The sequence below is a fragment of the Phalacrocorax aristotelis genome, chromosome 18 (genome assembly GCF_949628215.1).
Source record: "Phalacrocorax aristotelis chromosome 18, bGulAri2.1, whole genome shotgun sequence".
Lineage (NCBI taxonomy): Eukaryota > Metazoa > Chordata > Aves > Suliformes > Phalacrocoracidae > Phalacrocorax > Phalacrocorax aristotelis.
Window position 1 is genome coordinate 12,387,817 of NC_134293.1, and position 24,321 is coordinate 12,412,137.

At 51.9% G+C, this 24,321-nt stretch overlaps 2 protein-coding genes across 9 annotated transcripts in view; one reads left to right on the top strand and one right to left on the bottom strand.

The window, feature by feature from the left end:
- Positions 1–577: 577 nt before the first annotated feature.
- On the bottom strand, positions 578–4,848 carry LOC142066221 (caspase-1-like). Of its 3 annotated transcripts, XR_012663644.1 has the most exons (9): positions 4,710–4,848; positions 3,918–4,190; positions 3,461–3,597; positions 3,031–3,207; positions 2,593–2,827; positions 2,312–2,464; positions 1,560–1,669; positions 1,093–1,198; positions 578–811 (listed from the first exon to the last, which is right to left on the bottom strand). XR_012663644.1 is itself a non-coding variant. In XM_075113424.1 (7 exons), exons 1-7 carry the CDS (start codon positions 4,714–4,716, stop codon positions 1,602–1,604), a joined length of 1,050 nt encoding a protein of 349 aa, XP_074969525.1. In that variant the 5' UTR covers positions 4,717–4,848; the 3' UTR covers positions 1,556–1,601. The 3 variants fall into 3 exon arrangements, 1 of the variants encoding a protein (XP_074969525.1); XR_012663645.1 differs by lacking the exon at positions 2,312–2,464; XM_075113424.1 differs by lacking the exons at positions 578–811; positions 1,093–1,198 and having other exon boundaries at positions 1,556–1,669.
- A 1,288-nt stretch (positions 4,849–6,136) lies between these two features.
- MTMR4 (myotubularin related protein 4) overlaps positions 6,137–24,321 on the top strand; it is a 62,072-nt gene continuing 43,887 nt past the window's right edge. For 2 of the 6 annotated variants that reach the window (XM_075113421.1, XM_075113417.1), the window contains exon 1: positions 6,137–6,201. The gene's annotated coding sequence lies outside the window, so the exon portion shown is untranslated. Of the gene's footprint in view, positions 6,202–6,445; positions 6,468–6,920; positions 7,010–11,354; positions 11,437–24,321 lie in introns of those variants that run through there. The other 4 variants (XM_075113422.1, XM_075113418.1, XM_075113420.1 and 1 more) reach the window with 3 other exon arrangements.

Here is a 24,321-nt window from a genome sequence, read left to right on the forward strand (position 1 = left end):
GCGTCCTGCTCCGGAGCCCCCAACACAGGAGGGACATGGAGCTGTTGGAGCGGGGCCAGAGGGGGCACAGAAATGCTCCGAGGGCTGGAGCCCCTCTGCTACGAGGCCGGGCTGGGAGAGCTGGGGTTGTTCAGCCTGGGGAAGGGGAGGCTGCGGGGAGACCTTATTGTGGCCTTTCAGTACTTAAAGGGGGGCTGTAGGAAAGATGGGGACAACCTCTTTAGCAAGGCCTGTTGTGACAGGACAAGGGGTGATGGTTTTAAACTAAAGGAGGGGAGGTTTAGATCAGATATAAGGAAAAAATGTTTACAGTGAGGGTGGTGAAATGCTGGCCCAGGTTGCCCAGAGAGGCTGTGGAGGCCCCATCCCTAGAGACACCCAAGGCCAGGCTGGACGGGGCTCTGAGCAGCCTGATCTAGTTGCAGATGTCCCTGCTCACTGCAGGGGGGTTGGACTGGATGACTTTGGTCCCTTCCAACCCAAAGCATTCTGTGATTCCATGGTGCTCCAGAGTCAGGTATCTCTGCTGCTCCCTGGAAAGAGTTTGCTGAGTTTGGAGGCCACAAAAGGAAGGGAGGACAGGAGACAAAGGACTATTTTATTGCAGGTCTGTTTGTAAGTGCGTAGCAGAGAGGCCATAAGTAGCAGGTTTAGAGAGTGACTGTGTTTCTGCAGGGCTATTCTTGGCTGTTCCTCTTCTCTGAAGAAGCGCATCTTTCTGGAGCAGGGCTGCATTTGCCTTCAGCTTGAGTTTCCTGCTGTATTACCCTCAAATTCAAACATTTTTGTGGTCCTTGTATTGTTTTTTCACCTGTGAAGAACATTAGACCGAGAAGCTCCTGAGACACAGGCTACTGAAATGAGTTCCTCGATTGCCTGTCTCTCCCATGACCAGCTGGGAGATGGGGATGGAGTCAGGCTGCTGCCTGGCCCCAGCTACCAGTACACACGCCCTTTGGATATCCAGTCTGAACTGCGAGGTCTGGAGCCCAGGAGCAGGGAATTTCTCCCTGTTCCTCCTCGCTGGCCAGGTACCAGGTTTGGGGCACAGGCAAAAAGCCTGCTGCAAAGGTGTGAGGTGAAGAGACTCACTGAGGGCAGGAGATCAGTGGCCGGGGAAGAGGTAGAACTTCCTGAGCATTGTAGTCCGTTCTTGTGACGGCAACTGCCGAGGGAAATTTCCAAAGGAATTTTGTATCTGGGGTGAGAGACACAGTGGGGAGAAATGAGGGCAGCCCTGTTTCTAGCATGGGAAAGTACAGGGAGTCAAGAGGCATTCCCAGGGACATCCCCAGGCACGTGTCTGGCGGCCCAAGGGATGCCATGGGCTGTGTCAACATGCTGGGCACTTGTGTGCCCACCATGTGGCAGGGTGCCGATGCCTCCAGAGATCCAGCTGACTTTCCAGGCCAAACCAGACCCCTTTTTGACAGAGCCTGCTCCCAAGGAGCCTGCTGAGAAATGGCTTGCCCTGGCCCGAGCTCTGCTCTGAGCAGTATTTCTGACTGTTGGTATGGCTGCATTTGCCAGCGCACCCCCAGTTAACTACAAAGCCTCACCTTTCGGAAGATCTCCTGTAAGTCACTGTCACAGGCGTGGTTTCAAAACTGCTGTATCAGGTTCTGGATGAAAATGGAGCCTTTTTCTGGGTCTCTCCAGGAGAGGGTATCTGGAGAGACAGAAGACCCTAAGTGTGATTTCACTGGTGTCCCTCACTGCAACAGTGATTAACATTGGGTGCTGAAGCAGGAGACGGGGGCACCATCTCCAAGATCATTATATTTGGCCCACACAACGCACAGCATGGAAAAGGACAGGGCATCCCAGGGAATGCAAAAGTGATGTGAATATTTTCTTCAAGCTTCTCTGCTCTCCAGTGCTCCCAGCCATGCCAGTTGCCAGGCTGGCATGGCCTGGAGCCATCTGTGACCCAGCAGGAGAAGATAATTTCCGCTGGCCAGCCACTCTGGTGAGATAAATTGCCTGGGGAAGGAGTGCAGGCAGGGCTGGCGGGGAGAGCTGGAGCGGGGGTATGGGAAGGCAGCCAGGCAGGGGCACAAAGCTCTGGCCCCGGTGCCACTAAGAGGGATCTGTGGGTGTCCTGGAGCAGCCTTGCACCCTGGGATCGGGGGACACTGCCTCCTCCAGAGGCTGTTGGAGCAATGCACAAGCCGTCACCAGATGGAGAGGTCCCCCAGCAAACCACCCCCAGGGAGGAAGAGGTGTGGAGGAGACCCATGGCATCAGGAATGGGAGTCCTCTCTCCCTCACCTGTCCTCAGGCAGGGCAACTATCTCCAGGAACTACTTACCAGGCGTGGAAGAATGTAAAGTGGCAAAATCACTCTCCAGGTGGACTTGAAAGATGGCATCATCTTCCAGCCCTTCAGGGATCATGTGAACTGAGCTAGGAGTTGGCATGGCAGGGTCTGTGGAGTCGCTCACCATCACGGACCCTATGTTGCCTAGGAAGGTGGGCCCAGCCATCAGTGATGGTTGGGTGTCCCATCCTCACCTCATGCTTGGGGCTCACGTGCCCTGGAGAGCCTGGCCGGCTCACTCACCTCACTGGCACCTTGTAGTGGGGACTCACCTCCACGGCAGGCCTGGATAATGACCACTTTGGGTTTGCCCAGCAGCGCCTGGCAGTGCTTGTTGTTGAACTTCTTATAGATGGTGTCAAGGGAAAGGATGTCTGTGGTCTCGTTTCTGCTCTTGGTCCCACAGAGCCCAGCCCTGACCCCGTGGGACATGAAGACCAGGAAGGTGCTGTCAGAGGTCCGGTGCTCTCTTAGATCCACAAAATCCTTCATGACCTTAACCATCTCCTACAAACCAGCACAAGGAGGGAACATCAGCCACCCATGACCAGTTGTGTGGAGATGCACCCACCAGCTGTGGGAAGGAGCCACTGCCACTGGGGAAAGAGGTCTCCCTGTTGGTGCCTGAGCTCCCCCATCACCAACACATGCAAGGAGGGTCTCTGTGCCACTTCCAGGGCCAGTGGCAGCTACTTTGTACAATCCTTTACCTGGGAAGTTAGGTTGCAATGGATGTCGACCACGTAGCCCAGCCCTTCGAGCAGCTTTGTCATCCCCTCCACGTCCACTTCAGCCCCATCCCGCCGTTTCAAGTGCTCAAACTTAATGTTGCAGATGAGTAGCGCCCTACGGGTTCGTGTCTCCCGTGGTAGATGGATGGGATAGATCTGTGAGGACGGAAGGAGGCAGTGCTCAGCGGTGGGTTGGGTGCAGTGGGCTTTTCTTGGGAGGCAGCTAAGAGTAGTGAAGGCCCGTGGGTGCAGCAACCACATCTCGCTGTCCCTGGGGCACCTCCCCACATATCCTGCCCTGCTCCTGCGTTAGCAAAGACCCTGGCTCCCCCCAGCAAGCCCCTGCCCACTCTGGCAGGGCAGCCAGCCCACGCTTAAACCCTCCTCTCATCTCCTTTGCTTGCAACACCTGGTTTCCCTCTGTGTCCATGATGTGCTGGTACTCGCTCACAGAGCACTGCCGGATCCACTGCTCGCCCTGGATATCAACAAGAGGCCCAGGGGAGGTCTCAGTGTTGGGGGAGACCAGTTGCATGCCAGCGGACCCTGTGAGCAGAAAGCCTCACAGTTACACTGGGAAGTGCCTGCAGCAAGAGGGGACTCTTGCAGGGCATGGACAGACCAGCTTTGCCCCTTGAGGACCCCTGTTCAGCTCCACAGGGGATGGCCACCCCTGAGATCCCTGTCATCACTGCATGGCAAGGGGGACTCAGTGCCACAGAGCACTGAGTGGCACCAAGGACACCCAACTGCCTTTTGCCTCAGGCTTCCGATACTCGCCAGGGCCAGGCCCCCCTCCAGCACCCCACCGGAGGTGCCAGGAGCCCCAGGATGGCCGGGGCAGACCACGGCCCCACATAGCTCACCCAACTCAGCAGCCAGACCCAGCTGCTCCGCCAAGATGCCATCACGGTTCCTGAGGCTGTCGATGAAGATCTGGCTGGCCCTGCAGCCCTTCAGGCGCACACCATCGATGAGGCAGCGGGCCTTGTCAGTGCGCACTGTGTGTCTGTCGTTCACCTCGTCCACCTCCTCGAGGCTCAGCACCCCTTGGGCCAGCAGCTCGTCCAGCAGCCCAGAGATCACTGCCTTGCTCACACGCTCCACAAATTCCTTCCGCACATTCAGGAGCAGCTTGTCTGCAGAGCAGCCCCATCAGCACCTGGAGCCTCCACACCACAGCTGTTGCTGCCCCACTGCCTGCTCCACATGCTCCCCTTTCCCCATTGCTTCCCCTGGGTGCTGACCCCTTCCCCATCACACCTCTAGCTGCTCCCCCTTCCCCATTGCCTCCCCTGGGTGTTGCCCCCTTTTCTATTGCCCCCCCAGCTACTGATCCCTCCCCCACCAGCCATCCTGGATGCTCCCCCTCCCCCATTGCCCACCCAAGGTGCTGCTCCCTCCTCCACTGCCCACCCCGGGGGCTTCCCCTGCCATTGCGCACCTCCCCCTTTTCCCACAGACCCTCAGAAAGTGCCCCAGGGGACCCATTTGCAAAGAGCAGGGCGCCAGCTACTCGGAGATGCAGGCCCGAGGCCCCAGGCTGCATGCTGCATTGTCTTCCTGTGCATTGGGCCAGCCAGGGCGAGCAGGTCCCAGGCAGAACCTGAGCAGGATCCGTCCCACCACCGACCCCCAGCACCGCTGGTCATACTCACCTGCCATCGCCCCTCAGACCCCAGCCTGCTGAAGAAGCCACGGAGTGTGTAGAAGTGAAACTAAAAGTTCACAAAAACCAACCAATCTCAGCTTCAGCTTCAACTTCCTGCCTCCCTGCTCCCCTGCTCCTGGGCTGTCCCGCGCAAATCCCCATGGCTGCCCAGCGCAACCCTGCAAGCCCTCGGGGCGTGGGACCTTTGTAGCCATGCCTGGATTTCCTGCTGGGGACATTGTGGATCATGTAACTGGCCTCAGCGCCGCAATACCCCATGGGGCAGCTCCACTCGCAGCTCGCAGCCCCGGGGCCAGGCAAAGGTGGCAGTCAAGGACTGACATCCCCTTCATCCCCACACCCCCAAACCTTCCAAACCTCTCTACGGCTGAGCTCGGCACATCCCTTTCTCGAGCTGCCCTGTCCAGGTGCTGGCAGGGAGTCACTGCCTCAGGCAGCAGCATCCTCATCCACCCAAGGGTTCACCAGCCCTGTCTCCATCCCGCAGGCACTGGTGGGAAGGGGAGCCTGCCTGAAATGTAACATCTGGACAGTAAGAAAGCCAGAGGTTGCCCCATAACTACGTCAGCAGGGCTGTTTCGCAGGGCAGGTTGAGTATAGGGTGAGACCTGGGTGGGAATGGCAGAAGTAATGCCAACGACAGAGAAACCCAGGGATGAGCCATGGGGATGAGGAACTTCCAGCCCTTTGGGAGGCAGAGGCAAGCAGCAGCTGGCTGTGGGGCGCGGCAGGGCGATAAAACAGGGAGAACTTAAGGTCTTTTCACTATCCCAAAGGCTCCTGCCGGCTGGTCGGGGAGGCCTGCCCAGCCACACCGCCTCTCCGAGGTGCCCCAGCCCCGCCCTGCCCGGGGAACCGCTGGCGGGAGGCAGCGCTGCCCGTGCGGGGCCCGGGCTCCCCAGGCGCCCGCCCACACCGCGGCCCTCGGCGGGCGGCTGCGGCCTGCGAAGCGGGACGGTGTGGGGCAGCGACCCGGGGCTGTCCGGGGTTGCCTCTGTCCCGGCCGCCTCCCTCCATCGGGCCCCACCGCGGGCTGCGGAGGCTGCGGGCAGGCGGGGTGCGGGGAAGGGGCCCAGCTACCGGGCGGTGACGTAAGGGGGCGCCCCCTCCCCGGTATCGCTCCCCCCGTTGTTTTCCCCCCCCGCTGCGCCCCAGTCACCGAGCGCCATTTTCTGAGGGGAAGGGTTATCTGGTCTCCGATTGGCTGCAATGGGACGCGCTGTGATTTCTCATTGGGCTCCGGGCGCCAGGTCCTGCCCAGCGTCGCGCGCCGCGCCGGGTCACGGGATAGGCTTGCGGGTGAGGAGGAGGGCGTGCTCTGGCGGCCGGTGGCGCTGGGCGGGGACGCGTTCGCTCCGTTCATTGGCCGGCGGTGCCGGCGGCGCCGGGCGTTGATTGGCTGCACCGCGCGGGTCGGTGGGGGGCGCAGGGTGGGGAGCTGCACGCGGCAGAGGCGGGAGTGGCGCGCACGGAGCCAGGTGAGGGCCCGCCGGTTTTCCCCTCCCCTCCCGCTGCCCGCCTCGGCCGCCAGCGCTCCCCAGGCTTATCCCCGCCACCCGGCTGGGCCCCGCTCCTTCTCCTTCTTCCTGGGGCCTGACTGTGAGGGGCGGCCGGCGGCGGTAGCGGGCCCGCGGCCCGGGCCCGGCCCCCGTGAGGCGGGCGGTGGGGGTGGGCCTGGGCCGGCCCGGTCTGCCGTCCGCTGCGGCGCGAGGCGGCCGGTGGCGGCGGGGGGCGGCCCTGGGAGGTAGGGGCTGGTTCACGTTAAGGAGAAGGAAGGAGGCGCGGGGCCTGCGGAGGGTCCGCCCCGGCTCAGGGCGGGGGCAGCCTGCCCGCTGCCGGCCCTGCCGCTCGGCCTGGCGGCTCCGCGGGGCCTCCGTCCCGCCGTGCCGGGAGCGGCTGCCCTTCCCCAGCACCGCCTCGGCGGGAGACCTAGGTTCCGGAGCAGAGGCTGCGGGTCCCGGGAGGGTAGCGCCCTCTTGCCGGGGGCCGTCCCAGCCTCCCACCCGGGCCGGGGCAGCGGTGGTCACACCGGGGAGAACATTGCAGTTGGGAGATCCTTGTGCCGCACCGGCCGTGGTAGCGGCGCAGAGTCGGTTATTCTGCTGGAGACCCCTCCGCCTGCACCCCACCTGCCGGGGTTTGCCGGCGCCCCCGCCTGAGGTCCCACGGTGCTGCTTTGTGGAGAAGGTGCCTCCCCTCCTCGTTGGAGAGAAGCTGTCGAAGCTTTTTGTGCTGGTTTGAAACTGCTGGTGGCTGAAGTTTGGTGCGGAGACACTCTTGTTGCAGGTTTGAGGCTAACTTAAAAAAACCTCAAACACATGTATCTTGTGAACATAGTTTTCCCTAAAGCATTTGATACGATGGAAATGCCCTATATGCTTGATACCCCATGCGCCTTTGGGTTTTCCTGCTGAATTAACTGAAGGGGGATGAGCTTAAAATAACCCATGTTAAATTGGTGGCTCCCAGAACATTATTGGGGACATTATGCTAACTGTCTCATAAGGATCCTACTGCTGATTTTGTCAATGACCTGAAGAAAGTCTGCAGCTAAAAGCTGATGGAGCACACGGGCAACTTGGAGTGCTGAGTGGAAAATAAGAGATTAGGATCCCATACAGTGGTCTAGTTAGTTTGGCACAGTACTTCTGGTGAGGCCACATGTCTATTACCAGAGGAAACAAATGGCTTGGAAATAGTCTGTTACCCCAACAGAGAAGCGAGGGAGGAAGGGCTGCGGCCTGTCCTAGGGAGTGGTAGTTTTGCATGAGTTCATGACCATGTTAAACACAGAGCGGGACTGGAGCCAGGCTGACAGAGGTCTTTGATACCCCAATGCGGCTGTGGAGGAGAAGGAGAGGGTGCATTAGCTCAGCGCTCACTGGTGCAGATGCTTCTGCGCCCAGGTTTGGTGTCCACGTGTGGTGCAAAGGCTGGTGCAAAGCTGGGCAGGGTTCAGAGGTGATGTGTGAGGGTGGGATTAAAGGTGAAAAATGCTGCCATGTGGTGATGAGAACTCCATCTACTTCATTCGATCAGAAAGTTTGGTCAGTCAGTGTCTACTTATGGAGGACGGAAGGATGGAAGTTGGACTGGGAATTCAGTATGTTTGGTGGTGGTATATGAGTGTGCGCATAGAAACCAAAGCATACATTTTTAAGTGGTAGAGAATCAAGCATGAGGACAAACTTCCCATAGTCACTGATGACTTTGTATTTGCTGGAAGCTTTTACATCAAGCCTCAATACTTTTTTTTTTTTTAAATAAAACTAATGGCAAGTATTGCAGCTCGGCTAAAGCCCAGGAAGTTCTGTGGTCTGCTCTGCTCAGGAACTTGTAAGGTGGCCATGATGTCTTTTGGGGTGTTCACTGGAAGATTAATATCTCAGTAAACTAACTGAGATGAAGACTGGGAAATAAATTTAAAAGTTTAACCTACAGCTATTAATTTTTAGGAACATTTGGTTTTGCCTTTCCTTGGCTGTGTCTGCAGAAATCTGCTTACACTGGCAGTGATGGTTACTTGAGTTTTCTGAGAGCCTGAACAGGGAAATTTCCTCATGTGTATCATTGCTGTTGGTTTTGTGGCAATGTCCTTCCTGCCCTTCTGTCTTGCTGCCAGTGTCACTTAGCTGTCAGATTAATCTGTAGCAAGCTAAAAGGAAAAAAAACCCAAATCAAGGAAAGCTTTAGGGCTAGATCTTACCATGTCACGGAGGCTTTGGAGAATACCACTGTGCCAGCTTTTATTATCTCGAACTGCCAAAAAATGCACTGGCTTGCTTTTGTGTTTTGTTCACGTGGGGCTTATCAAAGTCGCCCTTGTCCCAGCTCTGGAGGGAGCGAAGGGGATGATGTGGTCTGCGTCTTGCTGAGCTTTGTTCACCTCAAGGCAGGCACCAGACTTGGATGGCTCTTGTCTGCCCTATTTGTGAGGATTGCTCTGGGAGCCAGGCCTCCTCCTCCAAGAGATGCTGCTTTAATCCACACTTTCTGAGATGAAGCTATTTCCACTCCTATTCTGTATCGTCAGCTTGTCTTCAGAGGCTGCTGTCATCTGAAGGAGAGAGTAGTTCTCAGTAATAAGTTGGTAAGTGAAAAAAACAGGCTAGAGAGAAAATGAGATTGTTTCTCGGGGGGGGGGGGGGGGTGTGTGTGTGTGCGGTTGCATTGAAAGAGTGTGTGCAGTTGCGTTGGAAATGACTGAGCATTGTTTCACAAGAAAATCAAGCAGTATAATCTAAGGCAGATTATTTTTATCAGGGGGTGAACAGGAGAAAAAAAAAAATCAGTGCTGTATACTTGCACATCACACTCAACTTTCCAGGACAGGAATGTTTGCCCAGAAATGAATAACTAGCAAGAAATTACAAAAGTTCATACCTTTCCTCTCCATCCTTGCTTGCCCGCCCTCCCAGGTAGCTCCAGCCAGCCATAGTTTTCGGCTCCTTGGAGTTTTTGGATTTTGATTTGGTCTCTTACTGTGAGGCTCCTCTATCGCTACTTGCAGGAAAAAGTCAACATTTGCAGAACTAGATCAGAGCCCTTTTTAGATAATGGTGAATGGAGAAGAGCTATTTAAAAAATTACTTTGCTCTTAGCAAATTAGCGTAACAGATTAATTCCTGCTCGTAATCCCTGGCTTGCTCTCCAGGAGAACGCCTGCACTGTTACAGAGCGGGGAGGAATTTTGTCCGGGCACTTTAAGTGTGCTCCTTGCTGATATAATTTCTTCCCTTCTGTTCCTCCTCAGCAGTCCTGCGGAGACTGTGCAGTTACGCGCACTCTCAACAGCCCAAAAGGATAGGATTTCCCTTAGGAGGCATCAGATGATTAGCTTATAAATAGTAAATGCCTGTTCAGGCCTCCTTTTAGCATGTGTTGTTTCGTTGCTGTCTTGTTCTCTGCCTTTGTGACAAGTACAATTGCATCTGTACCTTGCAGCCCGGAACCAAATCCAAGGAAATCAGGCATGCTTTCCATTGGAGATGATGGATTTCTGCAAGAAAGGAAACTGCCCTGGTGTGAGGTGGTTCAGCTTTGCAGCCAGAGCTTTAGATGTGGTGGATCTGAAAGGCTCCAGCAGCAGTAATGCGCTGTGCTGCTGTGTACACTGGGGTGGTGCCTGATTCCTTGCCTGTGCAGGAAAATCAGCCTTCTTAACTGGGAACATGAGCTGAAAAAAACCTGAAACTTATTCAGTGGTTGAATCCCATTTGAAATGAGTGTGTTTTCCTGCCGGAGAGCGTGTGCTGGTACTAGGGAGCACTTCTCTCTCAGCCTGAGCTCTTGGAGTCCTTTTTGGGCCACATGCACATGTCCCTTCTACCTGCCATCTATTTCCCTCCAGCTTTGCTTCATTTATCTCTGGTTTGGTCAGTCTTAGGGCTGCTGACAGGGTTTGACGCATGTGGAGGTTTAGGGTCTGTCAAGACTCCTTCCGACACAGCTCCCAACAGCTCTCCCACTATGTCTATGCTCAGCCTTCCTTGCGCTGAGGTTTTGGTGTGGAGCCTCCGTTCACTCTGATGCGTCTGTGTTTGCATCTGAGCTGGACGAGCTCCTTCCCCTTCTCCAGGGTGTTGCAGTTTGCTGTGGATGGGGATCGAATAGGGGGAATAGTGTTGCATGGGATTTGTTTTGCAGCATCTTTCTGCAGACCTGCGTGATCTGTGTACAGTAGATTTGAAAGCAGTGTCTTGCCTTTCCCAGGGGAGATAACATTATGAGACAGAGCAACGCCAAACCTAATAGGATGGTTCCTGCTCTTAGCAGTGGTAATGAGTTATTCGTTATTTTGACTTTGTTGTTCTTTCTCAGTTGAGGGATGCCCTCAAATTTCTTCCTCAAGAGGGACAAGCCTGCCCAGGGCCTATCCTAAAGAGGAGAGTTATGTATCTGTATATTCTGTTTCAACACATATCAAGTTACTGGCCTCAAAGGCTTCCTTTTATGTTGTGTGCATTTGTAGGTGCCTTATTCCTTTTAGTCTCTGATTTAGAGCAATACCAGTCTTCCTCCATGAATCGTATTGCTTATCTCCACCTAGAAGGTGGAGTGTTTGCTCAACAGCATGTCTGATACAGCTGATCTCATGCACTATAAACCCCATGAAGGTCAGCTGCCCTGGGCATGCACAATAGAATTTTGCTTTTGCCAATATTTATTTTCCTGGGGAAAAGAAATATCACACTGTCTCTTGCAAGGGTGCAGATCTGATTGCGCTGTGGAGGACAGGCATGGTATTCACGGGAGGGATGGTGATGAGGACTGAGGTTTACCTAAGCCTTGGGAATGAAGTGGATGGGACTGTTCTGATAGTGAAGTGCAGCTGTATGATGGGCATCTCTGCCTGAGACCGAGCAAGAAGCCAAATCTGGTGACTTTTGCTGGGGCTGCTAACCACAGTCAGCTGCACCTCTCTTTGGAGGAGTCTGTCCTGGCAGCAGAGACATAGGTAGACACGGCTCACGACCTAACTGCTCAGGGGCAAAGTCTTCCACCTGAACTTAAGCCCACATTCATGGCAGGGTATTCGCTAGAGCTCAGCTTTCTTCCATTTCATGGCTCAGGCAGCACTGACTGGAAAGCGGAGTCGTCGTTTCTTTTCCAACCTGACCAGTTAGTTCTCCATTGCAAAATGAAATTGTGGAATTGTTCACTCTGGCAGAACATGCTTGGACATGGTACTGCTTGCAAGTGACAGCTTTATGGTAAGGACCCTCAGAGCATTTCTACTTTACAGTCAGTTCAATTGCTTAGACTCTGCCAGTCTTTCTCTGATGGTCTCTGTTGAAACAGAGGACTGATCCAAGCGAGGGGTGCAGTTTGCATTGTTCCTTCTGAAAGCTTCAGAGGGTTTTGTTGTTTTGGTTTCCTCTAGAAACTTGTTGAAGTAGCCAGCTTTCTCTGAGTGGATGAGTGCCTTGTGGCAATCCAGCATAAATCTATTCAGTTGCCTCTGTTATCTCAACTGTACTGCCTGGATTCATAAGAATTTTTTTAAAATCTTTCAAAGTAGTCGGCGGAAGCACACTTCATTGCTGGAGCATGACTGGCACATAGCACTTGGTATCACCAGCACACGGCATGACAAAGCCAGGTGGAACTCTGTCTCACTATTTTACTGTGAACGAGAGAAGCCGTTGTCCTGTTTAGTATCTTGTTTATGAGGCACCTACACCCAGTTTTGAGAACATTTCATCGAGAGTACTCGGGGAGAGCGTGGCTGGCTGCCAGCCCACAGCTTGGGTTGGTGCCTGTTCTTCCTGCAGCATGTCTTGCCTGCTGGTACCACCTGATGGCATCGTCACCTGATGGGCTGCTTGTGACCTGGGGTGTTCATGTGTAGGTTTAGGAGGATGTAAGGAGCCCCAAAGTCATTGCTTCTCACCCCAGTCAGCATCATTTGGGCTTGTACTTGCTTCTCCTTTCTGGCCAGACTGCACAGCCCCCCTTCCTGCCTCCCACTAGGTCAGGGCTTCAGCTGCCCCTGTGCCAAAGGGACTTCTGCCTTCCTTCCCTAACAGTAGACTGAATTTCCCAAGGGCTAAAATGGTCTAATCTTGGTGAAATCTTTGGAGCAAGCCTGTGGTATCTTGGTGCAAACTAAAAAGCCAGTGCTGCCCTGAAGGTCAGACTTGGGTAGGTGGAAGTCAGTCTCTTCAGGCACAAGGCTCAGGAAGCTAGAAGTCAGACGTGAAGCAGAGTAGCTTGTGTGTGCTGGGGCAGAATGCTGTGTTTGACCGGGGAAGGTACAGCTGTAGTGTCTTTGGGGGGTTGGTGGGAAGATGCACAGTGAAACGGGATGTGGTGAGCTCCCCTGGAAGCATCAGAGAGTTGTTTTAAGATGCTTTATGTACCACTGAAGATGCCATGTCCACTCTGTTACCAGTGACCAGATGAGTGTTACATTTTCTCTCTAGCTGTACTGAAGTACAGTTCTTGTTTTGGAGTCCTGTTGTCAACTTTCCTGTGCCCTTGGGTAGGTCTGGGTCCTTGTCAGGCCCTCATTCCCTCTCCAATGCTTCTCCAGTGTGACAAGTGGTGTGACTCCAGGGTTTGTCACGGCCTGATACTTTTACATCCTCTGTATGTGGGAGTTATATTTTCTTTGATGCTATAGTTCAATGCTGCTTTTTTTTTTTTTAAGCCGAGATCCTCGTGACTCGGGGAACTGCTGCTGAGTTCTGGTGTCATGAGTATCTGCCTGCCTCTGTGTCTGCTGTGCTGCTGGGCAGCCATTTCCCTACGGTCCCAGAGGGTTAGATGGCATAATGGCTGGGATCCCTGCAGGGCGCGGTTAACTTTGTCTCCTCTTTCTGGGGTATCGGCTTTTCTTTCTGTGTATTTGAATCCTTTGTGTTGCTAGACAATGTGCCTGGTTCTTCTCAGTCCTCTGCAAACATCTCTCTCACCTGCACAAGGCTGTTCATCACCTGCCTGGTATGGAGGGGAGACCTGCTTCTAGAGGGTGCCGGCGCCCACTGCTTCTCAGCCAGGGAGCTACTGGCTTGTTTTTTTTTCATATCCACACCCTTTACAAGCAGCTGAAAAGAGGCGACTACTGTAGGAAAGGAAGGCTCAGTGTCCCTGTTTCTGCACACTTTCTCTGGTGACCTGATAATATCCAGAGGCCGTGGGTACCATGCAAACCCAGCAAGTAGCTGTGGATATAAAGAGAGGGGGTCCAGGCAAAGAGAAATCTCATCTTGCTTGCAGCAAGGCAACTCCTCTGTCCATGGACCTGGCTTCCACAAGGTGCCAGGGGCTCTGCATGCTACCTCTTTCCCTTTCACAGGAAGAGGGGATAATACCATGTCCAGGGAGAGGGACAGAGCTGAGGTCAGCAGTGGCTCTTTGCAAAGAAGTTGTAGCCTACCTGAGCTGCTAGTCTGTTAACGAAGTGATTGTCAATTTTGGTACTGATGCCCACTCTGACACTGCTAAGCTTGGATTGGTACAGAAGCTTGTGTGGTACAGTGCCTTTATAAAGTAATTTTATTACTAGATTTAGGGAGTTTTATCATCCCTGGGATAACCCAGGGCTGTGTATCCTTTCCGTTCCTGCTCCAGCTCCTACACTTCTGCCCTGTGCAGGGCCTTGTTGCCTCTGACTCAGGCAGGTGAAAAGTATATTGGGTGCTGAATGTCTGTTGTTGATGTGCGCTGGGCTTTCATGTTTGGGTTTAGCTGATTGTGGGAAGAGAAAGTACCTTGATTTCAAAGGAGAAGTGCTTGTTTAAGCTGTGAAGTCCCTATTTTCCAGGGGGTTTTGAACCTGTGGTGTGTCATCCTAGTGGCAGTAGTAACTAAAGGGCACATAACAAAAACCTTGTCTAGTCTTGCTGTTAGCAGTGCTGCGGTAAGGGAAGGGGCCATGGCGGGAGACTCCCAGGTTTTCGAGGTATGTGCAGAAATCCCCGAGGAGACCTAAGAGCACATCCCAGGCTTTCCCTGTAGCTTTGTCAGATCGTGCTGTCTTACAGGGCCATGTTGAGCGCTCCTCTGCCTGGAGTGGAAACAGTACCTTAAGCAAAGTTGTTGCTGGAGCAGGTTTGCTCTGATCCTCTGCTGATGTTGGCCTGATGTCTCTGACAGCTTTATTTCTGTTTCTCAGCCTGGCAGTTGTGACCCTTCGAGTGGGCATCTGCAGTGCTTGGTAAGAATACTGAGTGGGAGCTTTCGGGAGGCGGCATCTTTGGGAGGTGACCTGGGCAAAATTAATCTTTGCCTTAAATATTAAGCAATGATGATGATGACACTGTGTTCCTGTATAATGTGATACTGTGAGTTATCAGGGTGCCAGCCCTAGAAGAGCAGATGCTTTGGTTTTGTAGCACAGCAGGTTGGTAGCATGAAGAACCACACTGGAGAGGAGCTTTTCTGCTGGCAGGTGAGGGATGAGACTTGGTGCAGGAAGTGATAACTAATGGAGTTGCCTCAGGCTGAGATTTGATGGACTTAGAGAAGAGCAGGGCCTGAGGGGAAGCCCCTGCAGTTTTTTAAGACAAATAAATGATCAGAGGAAATGAACGAATGGGAGTGCTTTTGTCTGAAGAATTGGTAAAGTCCTTGCTTCTGCCTGTGGCTGACTCACACCACTGACCGTTCCTGTTAGGAGAGCCGGTAGCTTCTAGCATCCAAGGTGCTGTGCTCATTATAGGGCAGCCTGGAGACATACTGCAGGCAGCTGCCGGAGGGAATGCCACGTTACCGGCAGGCAGCCAGCACGAACTGGCTGCAGATCCACAGAGGGAGTGGATGCCAGCAAGCAAGCGACTCGTACCCCTCCCTCCTGTCCTCTGCACTTCCTTGGACTGGCACAAGATCACTTCTTACCTATCATTTGGTACCTACCTACCATAATTTCTTACCCTTTCTTTGCTCTTTCCCCTTTCTGTGATTCTAAAAGTTAATATATTCAGTCTGCTAACGCTGCTCTTTGGGGAGTGTCTGCCCTCCTGGCATGCCAGTGGGTGGGTGGATACCCTTCTAGTGCCTGCTCTGCATGTTTCTATCGGGAAGAGGGTAGCCAAGCACCTTTGGATGCTGGATAAGGTGATCCTAGACAGAGCCTGTTTTGTTCAGCAAGGAGAGTAAATCGAGATTTTTTTTTTTTTAACCTAAAACTGTTGAATGCAGAGGTTCTGTGCAGATCTTCTAACTGCCTCATTAGCAAACAGTGTGCAGAGCTTTCATTGCTGTTGCTAAATGAGGCAAAACAGGAAGCAAAAGTGGTTTTGTCCTGTAAAGAGGACTAACAGTTTTATTTTACAATAAAACACAGCTTTGTTGAAAAGTGAAACCCCATCCCTCCCTTTCTCTCTCGTCTACTGCATCTTTCCTCCTTCAATAGGTGTTTCTACTAGAGGAATTTCCAGAAGTATGAAAGAAACTGTTCTGCCTGTGGGCTTGCCTTCGTTTATTGAAATACAAGAGGAAGTTACTTGGACTTCTCAGAAAAGGTTCAATAGGTCTTGCAGCAGCAGAAGGAAAACATTTTCAGCATGTTTTACTAGTGACGAAGCAGTCAGAGTTGAAGCTCAAATGAGCAGCCTGTTCATCTGTTGGAGTTCCCTGGGGAGCAGGGAGCCCAGTGGGCAGGATCCCACTGCACTTGTACCGCTGCTCCTGCTTCCTTCTACACCCCCCCCCCCGCCCCGCCCCCACAAAATTGCAGAGCAAAGGGTTGTTACTGGAGTGGCAGAAGACGGGAAGTGGGACGCCCTCTGAAGTGCTGCGACTCTAACTTCTTTCAAAGACACTCTTCCTGTTCTTCATTCCTGCTGGCACCCAGAGCTGTTGTGCTGCAGCCCTGGGTGCTGGCTTGCGTTGCAGAGCGTGCACTGAAATGAGTGCGCAGTGCTGGGGAAAAATCTGGCTTCAGCTGAAACTGCTGATAGATCTGCTGCTGGTTTCAGCAGCCATGGGATTTCATCTGTGTGTGTCAGTGATGCACTGATGGGAGGGAGGTGACTGTCTCATTTGACCAAAGATGATAAAAATCCCCTTGCCTCCTGAGATTTGTCTTCATGTTTAGATAGACTAAGTCTAATGCACTTCGCTTTTGTCCTAAACTTTTTAGCGGCAGGGATTTGATCCTTAATGAGTTTTAATACAGTCAATTTTTAAAGGTAAGTAATCCCAGGCTCTGTTCCTGTCCTGGCACTAAAAAAAACAATGTGTGAATTGCAGCAGGTGAGTATAAATTCTCAGGCTCCTTTCAGTACTGAGCTTGTCATGCAGCCGTCTTCATACCCTGTCCTGGTGGAAGCTGGCAGTGGGGAAGGGACAGCGCGTGTGAATTTGTGCAGCTCTTACAGCTAGATAAGCAGGGGACTTGCTATATATATCAAATTGCCTTCTCTTTCCTTTTATTGATTGGCTGGGGATTTCCCTTTCTAAGAGTGCCTTTTGAGAGGATGTCATGGACAGGACTGTTTTTAGAAACAGTTAAGCTCATGGTAGAGGACAGAGATGGTAGCAATTAAGCTCACCTGAACTTGCTGTCCTGCCCATGTCGTCTGAGGTGAGTTTATTAATGAAAGCAGGTCAGTGTGCAAGGCAGTCCCTTTATGTGATTTTCCACTGCTGAAGTGCAAAACATCTTTTAAGGTTCCAGATACCTAGAAATTAAAGACCAGAGGCCATGGGTAAACATTCTTAAACCAGAGATTTTGGGGGCTTGGGGTGGGCAAGGGAAATTGTTAAAGGCCACGTTAGGTATTGCTTGGAATTGGGAGGGAGCAGGGTGAGACCAGCCCCAGAGAAAGCCTCCCAAGGTGCAGGTTTCTGAGTTTATTGCTGTACATTTCTGGCTGGCAAGAGCAGCGATGACAACACGAAGCCCTGAGGGGTCTCCTCTCTGCAGTGGCACAGGGAATGAGGATGTCCAGGCTGCTGTCACAACGTACCAGCCGGAGAAGCTGCCTGCCGACCCGGTGCTTCCGCAGAAGTTGGCAGGTTTGACTGTTGGATGACCATGCTCAGCAAAAAGCGAGAGATTTGAAGCTGAACATGTAATCAAAAGTGAGCTCTTAACTTATTAATAACAACTCTCGAGGGTTTTCCTCTCATCTTGTGGTCATCTGTCTTCCTGTAGAAACCCCGAGCAGATGTTCGTCACTCTGGTTTAGAGTATTCTTCCTGTGGAAGGTGGAGTTCTGTACTGAATTTGATAATGGTGCAATTACTGCAAGTTTTAGAGAGGAACAGGAGCAGGGAGGAGTGTTCGGCAGAGATGTGTGTTCCCAGCCACATTTCAAGCGATTGGACGTTGCTGTCAGTGCTGCAGACCCCTGGCATAGGATCCTCCTCTTGTCAGTGCTGCTGGTTGTGGGGAGGCTGCCAGGGAAACTGGGCTTGGTTTGGGTGAGTCAAGAGAAGAAATTTCAGTGCTCTGCTGTCCTGTTGGACCTGCCCTAGTTTCGGTTGTAGCTTTCTCATGTACATGATTATGTGGGTACCTAAAAAATGGCTCGTTTTTCTTCCTGTGGAGGAAAACTACCCTTGGAGAAAACGGGCTCTCCTAGATGTTTTGTAGGCACGTGATAGTGCACAGGATAGTTCTGGCCTGGGCGCTGCCTCTGGTCAGCAGCACATGCATACCAAGCCCAGGGGTTTCAGTGCTGAGGAGACACAGCTGGAGCTGGAAGTGTGGCCATCTCAGGGCTGTCAAACCCAGTGGTGCTGCAGGACCATTGTAGGGTATATGATCACCTGGAATAACAGCAATGTTATTTTCTTTCAGACGTTGTTTCTATTGAATCCCAGGGGGGATTCAGATATTTGTAATAGCAACTGGGCTGAAGTTGTGTTGCTGCTGTTTAGTTGAAATTATTTTAAAGTACCCAGATGGTGACTACAAGCGTATTGCAGCTGGGTGCTCCAACGAGTCGTGAGCTTGGCTGGGGAGAGTTGGGGTGGGGTGGAGAGGGGTAGCAATGGGCTTCAGGACTTTCTCTTTTGATTTCTGAGCCTTCTGATGCATCTGGGTCACATATTTCAGGCTCTTTTCTTCAGTGACAAAGACAGCCTTTCAAAGAAAGCCACGGCTGTCAGACACTCTACCAGTTGACAGGAATTAAAAGGCAAATTCTCCTGATGCATAAGAAGAAATGAGTGTTTGCAGAGAGGCCGATTTAGGCAGTGCTTCTCCAGCCTGGAGACTTGGGATGTGACCTCAGTAGTGCAGGCACCGTTTCCTTGAAGCTGTTGCTGCTTCCTTCCTGAGATTGAGTTGAAATCTGTGCACGGTGTGGTGTGGAGAGAGGTAGTGGGGCTGCCAGCAGCAGGGTGAGAGGGAGCCCAGTGCCCACGCATCTCTCTGGGGAGAGGATGCAAAGGACTGGGAGCAGACGGGAGCTTGGCTTGCAGCTGGGATGGGTCCATCTGCACTGCTTTGGGTAGGGACCAGGCAATTGTTTGTACTTGAATAAAAGCTTAATTGTGACTCGAAATGTCCCAACTGCTTTTTTTAAAGAAAAGCAAACAAAACTGGAGAACAACAGGCTGGAGTTACAGGGGACTTTGGAAATGCTAGCCAAAGCTGTGCTTCCTGTCTCTGTTAGGCCAGTGGTTATGAAGTTCAGCTTGGAGCCTTTTCTTCGAGTCAATTCTCTGCTAGCTCAGGATGAAGGTCCTGGAGGGTGGGGATGGCACAGGGGTGGTGGAGGCTCTTTAAGTCCATGGTTCTTCCATGTGCCATGGAAATGAATGAGGGGGGCAGTTTCACTCTCTGCTGGTGTCTCAGCTTCTTGCTGGCTGTGATGGGAAATGGATCATTGTGGCAACGGCAGCGCATGTGACATTGCGCAGAGCCTTTGCCAGTCCCTGTTCTCTGCCATTTCATTAGGAAGATGGAGGAGGCAGAGGCTGACCTGGCAGGGGAGCATCCCTGGTGTGTTGCTGCCACCTGGTGCCACCTGATGCCCCCAGCCCCTTGGCTGCTTTGCCTGCAGAGCGAGGTATTTCGCTGCCACAGCCTTGTAGGAGAAAAGAGATGGTCTTGATTAATGAATGCTAATGGTCCTTGCCCTGCAGTATGTGGGACTTCCTTCACAGTTACTGTTTTCCCCTTGAAACTCTGATTTCACTGCCATTAATGTAAAGAGTGGAGTCAGCTGGCAGGCAGGCTGCTAAAATTAATTATGCTTAAAATCTTTGCAGTGATGAATAGCAGTGCTTGTTAGGGGTCTGGCAAAGCGCTGGGCTCTGTTCTTTTCCTCGTAATCCTGCCCACCTTGATGACATCTGGGTGGCACTGCTGGACCCTTCTTGCTGGAGGTGTTCTCTGAGCTGGAATCTATCGGAGTCTGCCTGCCCCTCCACTGCCATCTTGCACATGGTGTAAATGGTTTTCTGGCTCCTTTGTGTATCCTTCTCTCTTGACTCCTGGATGAGTGAGATGTGGCAGAGGAAACGATGGGACAGACAAAATGGCCTGGAGAAGTGGTCCTGCAGCTTGTATGCACCATAAGGATCTCCCCCTCCCTTTTTTTTTTTCTTCACTTTTCTGCAAAGCTGTTTGTCATTAGACCACGTTGATAGTGTCCCCAGGCTAAGCTATTCTCTGGGCCTGAAGTGCAGAGATGGGTGGCAGGTCCCCACTACATGCACACCTCTGGCCCAGCCTATCGATAGGCATTTTTCAAATTCTGATGGTATTTTCCTCCGCTGAGCTCTAGTCTTGTTTGCCTATTTCTCCCTCCAGCTGTCTCCAAACCCTCTTCTACATTCCCTCATCCTTCTTTCTGTGGCTGTCACTTTCACTGTTTCCTCCATCCTCAGCAGTCCTCACTTCTACACCATTCGCCAGCACGAACCCCAAGACTGCCTGTGTCCCAGTGCTGCTCCCACCTTGTGGTCTGCTTGCTTTTCCCAAGCTCTGCGATCTCCAGCCCATCTCTCCTCTTATGTAATTACTTTTCCAAAACTTCTTGCATTCATTCTCACTTTTGGCAGCAGCACATCCATTGAAGCACTCCAGAACCAGGCCTGCCTGCAGCGTTGCGGGCTCAAGGCTTGTGTCAGATCTGCTCTGGTCTTAAACAAGAGCTAAACAAGAGCTTTGCTTTTTTCAGGCATTAAGCCTGTGGCTGCTCTGGACACGCCTCTGACTTCTCTAGTCTTCTTTCCCCTTCTTTTTTACTGCAGAGGACCTTGTTTCTTAGAGGGAAAAAGACAAAATACTGTGTCAACGTCCACTCCTGCCTCTCTGCATTTCTTATGGCACTCTTCTTTCCCTGCATCAGGCACAAGTTCTGCTCTGGCTTGTCCTCTTATCTCTGACCCCATGCTGTCTAGTCCTCCCTGTTGCACCATTCCCCTTCCCCCTTATTCTCAATTTCTCACCTGCTTCTGAATCCTTCCCTGTGCTGTGTAGTTTTTCCCTTGTTAAAGGCAAAGCATGACTCTGCTCCTACTCACCTCCTGTGGTTGAGTTTTGTTTTTTCCTCCTCCCTCCCCCCCCTTCATATTAAGTCCCTTGTTCGTAGCCCATCCAGACTGAAGTCCCTTACCTCCTCAACCTGCCTTACCTGCTGCGCTAGAACTCCTGGTGCAAAAGAACCTTGAGCTTGGCAAAATCTCTGCATTATTCTGCCCCCCCACCCCTTCACCGTTTGGGAGGTTTGACTCCATGACAGTTGTACTCCTGAAATCCCATCCCTGAACTCACTCTGCCCGTTTTCTCCCTTGCTCTGCAGCTCCTTCAGCGCTTCCTTAGGGATTTGCTCTCCTAACGTGGCTCAGGTTTCCACCCTCCTGTTGCTCTGCGCTTTCTGTAATTTTATCTATGTGTGCATGTTCAGCTACCCTCCTTTGCAGCTGGCGCATGGATATCCTGTTTCTCTCCTCCTTGATGCCTAGCTATCAGTCAAGCAGTGTTGGATAATCTGTCCCGATGTTACCCGTGTGACTCTGTGACCGATAACGGCACTGGCTCAGAGGATGGCCTCTGACATCTTTGCTGTACAGCTGTATAAACTTGGCCTGAGAATGTGCACAAAGACTAGCAAAGCATTAGCCAAATCTGGGTGTGTTTTTGAGGGCCAAAAGGTGAATTTCTCTTTTTTTTTGATGGTGCAGTGTAGTCAGGAGCGTTTCTGGCTACAGCAGCTTTCCCAGGTCCCTCTGCAGTCCTGCAAAGAGCTGCTCTGAGTGTCCTGGTCTGATCTCTGTTGCAATTCCATGTTTGAAACCTAGATGTTCCTCCTTCCAATGCAAGAGGAGCCTAATCAGTGTTTGTTGGTAATTTTTAAATATGAAGAAAACACTTTCAGGGCTTCTTAATTATAAACTGACTCTTAGATTGGATGGCCAGGAAGGGTTTGCAAGCTGTTACCATCTCCTGGCCACTGCAGCAGCTGTGGGTAAGCCAGGGTGGTTCAGCTCTCAGGCAGTATGTGGTTCTGTGCGGCTGACTGAGATGTCTGTGTCCTGCTCCTTGTTGGTCTGAGGCTGTCCCCTAGTACCTGGGGTGGGTAATGCATGTGCAGTGCTGCAGTGCCATGGCAGGTATCACCCTCCCCTGGGAGAACACCTCCTACCCACATCTTGCAGGTAGGTTGACTTAGAACATGAGTTTGGGTCTATAATCCCAAGTCACCGATGTCCTGCGAAGAGCAGCTGCAGGTGGGGTGTGCCAAGGGCATTGTGGGCAGCTCTGCTTACTCAGAGGCCTGTGGGGACTCACTTTTTTTTTTGTCCAGATCTGAATATGTATCTGATGCATTTTAAGTACTCTAAGCAGTAAAAAGGACAGCTTTTTTCATCAGCTTGATGGAATTTATCCAATTGTGAAACTTCATCTACCAGTAATTGGATTGAGTTATATTCTTGTCAGCAGAGCTGCCCAGAGCTGACTATACTTTGCATAAATACTTAAACATATTGAACAAGTCTTCTCTTCTATTTTTATTTTATTTTTAAGCTGCACATGCAAGCTTGTTTTGCTTTGGATCACTAGATGGGTTTTGTCTTTATGCTTCAAACTTTCTGCCTGAGCTCTGGCCACCTGGAGGCAGTTCTAGCCATGGCCCCAGCACCACTTGGGACAGAAATGCTGTCAATTTGCTGCCTCTGCTGTTCACAACTTTCATACATTATTGTGGTAGACTTTTTGCCTGTTCCTTGCCTGGCAGCTCATGTGGAGGTGGCTGTGGGGTCCTCTGAGGTATGTGACCAGCTGTTTTCAACAGCCCTTCATCTTGTGGGTAATTCTGGATCTCTGAGTTCATACCTTGTCTCTGGTTATACCCATCTGCAGTTAAGCTATGATTACTTAGTGTTGCAGAGCAATCTCAATACTCTGGTAACTTATCATCATCATCTGGTATTACCACGACATTCCTAAGCTCTGGTAGCCCAATCTTTTCTTTTTAGTAGTTATTCATCAGTAGAAGTTTTTTGTTGTTGAAGACCAGCTGGTAGCGGCCTTCATTAGAAGCAGCACTCAGACCTGTAATTTTGCTTAAAATAACAAAGGCTGTCCCACACAATCTTCTTTGCATGTAACTGTGGTCTGACAATTATATATCCAGCCTTTAATTGGTTGAGAGGCTTGAGATGGCTGTTCTGTTTCATTTGGTATCAAAATAAGGCTAATAGGGTTCCTGGTTGTTTCTTCTAACATCCCGTTTAATACTGGGACTTGTTTTTTCCCCATTAAATGCATCGGGACTAACCATACCATTTTAGCTGAACTTAAAACAAAAATCTCTGCCTGGGGCAGGCACTGAGCATGGAGCGCTTTGCTCCAACTGCAAACAATTGGCAAAGTTTTATAAGCAATTAAAAACGAGTCTCATAGCGGGAAGCGTAGAGCTGCCAGAGGGGCCACCCGCCTTGCCTGGGGTGTGCACCGAAAACTGCATCGCAGCAGCACTAGGGAGGCTGGAAGCTGTACTCAGCACTTGCTGCATTTCCCACCTTCCCAAAGCTCCATGCATGCATCTGAAATACCCCCGTGCGTCCCGATGGACATCCTTTCTCCCTCCCAAAGGACTTCTGCTCCCCGCAGCGTGCCAACAGCAGGTGATGGCACTGGGCAGCTGTGCTGTTCCTTATTATTCAGTGCTTCCTAAGCCTGGCTTGCTGTTTTTAAGTTGTGCTGAAGGCAGGGCTGTTCAGCTTCTCACAAGCTTTTCTGTGAGGGTCCTGTAAAAACACACTGATGAAGCAACAATATGCTTTCATGGTGCCTCCGTGAAACTTGGAGAGGCAGAGGGAAAGTAAATATTTCTTCTGATTTTTTGACAGTCTGGTTGCTTGGAAGAGTTGGGTTTTCGAGTGCAGGTATGGTTTGTATCGCAGCTTGAGTTGGCTTGCAGCTGCATGGCAGCCTAGGTGTTTGAGCCCAGAGCTGCAGTCCAGAAAATGGAGACTAGTCACTGATCGTCTGTGAAAAGTCTGGGTTGGGTGGTGGCTGAGCATCCTGGAGAACAACTGGTCCAGCTCTGCAGGCAGAGCTTGGTCCTTCTTTCCAGGCTCTTTTCTTGCAGCCCCCACATCTCTTCTGGCATCTGAAGCAAACGGCCAGAGGTTTCAAGACAGCTCCTGCTTCAGTCCCTGCTGCTCTGTTTCACACTGGGAGAGGCAAAGATCCCTGGAGGAAATAGTGCAGTTGTGTAACGAAGCGTACAATAGCATGCGTGAGTCACATGGGCAAGAGGGCTATGGGGAGAGCAAATTAAGATTTTTATGAGCGTTCTCAACTCTGACACTTCCTTATGATCTGAGGGTTTGGCTCAGAGATTAATAGTTTCAGGATAGGATACAGGCTATAAAAATGTGCAAGTGAAGTGAGTTATTTTCTCTACTTCTCCCAGCCCAGGTGTGTCAGGCAGCATCACCCCACCGGTCTCATCAGCAGGACCAGCACTGCTAGCACTGTCTTGCACCTCCCTCCAGCTGAGCAGCGGGCTGCTGGCTCTGCCAGCCCCCCCGCTGTGGGCCATGAGCCCTGTGCTCTGCCTGTGATTGCACAGCAGCAGAGCAGTGTGAGGCTCTGGGGCTTTTGTTTCTATTTGTGCATGAAAGGGCATCGTGCTCTTCTATGTTCTCTCCAGCTTCATCCCATGTCTTTCTCCCTTGTT

Bases quoted from the DNA above. Each gene is read 5' to 3' on its own strand.
- LOC142066221 (XM_075113424.1), bottom strand. The intron at 3,598-3,917 runs GTGAGCTATGTG...TTCTGCTCACAG, and splicing joins GGGTCTGGCTGCTGAGTTGG to GGTCCGCTGGCATGCAACTG. The intron at 1,670-2,311 runs GTAAGTAGTTCC...CTGTCTCTCCAG, and splicing joins TTTACATTCTTCCACGCCTG to ATACCCTCTCCTGGAGAGAC.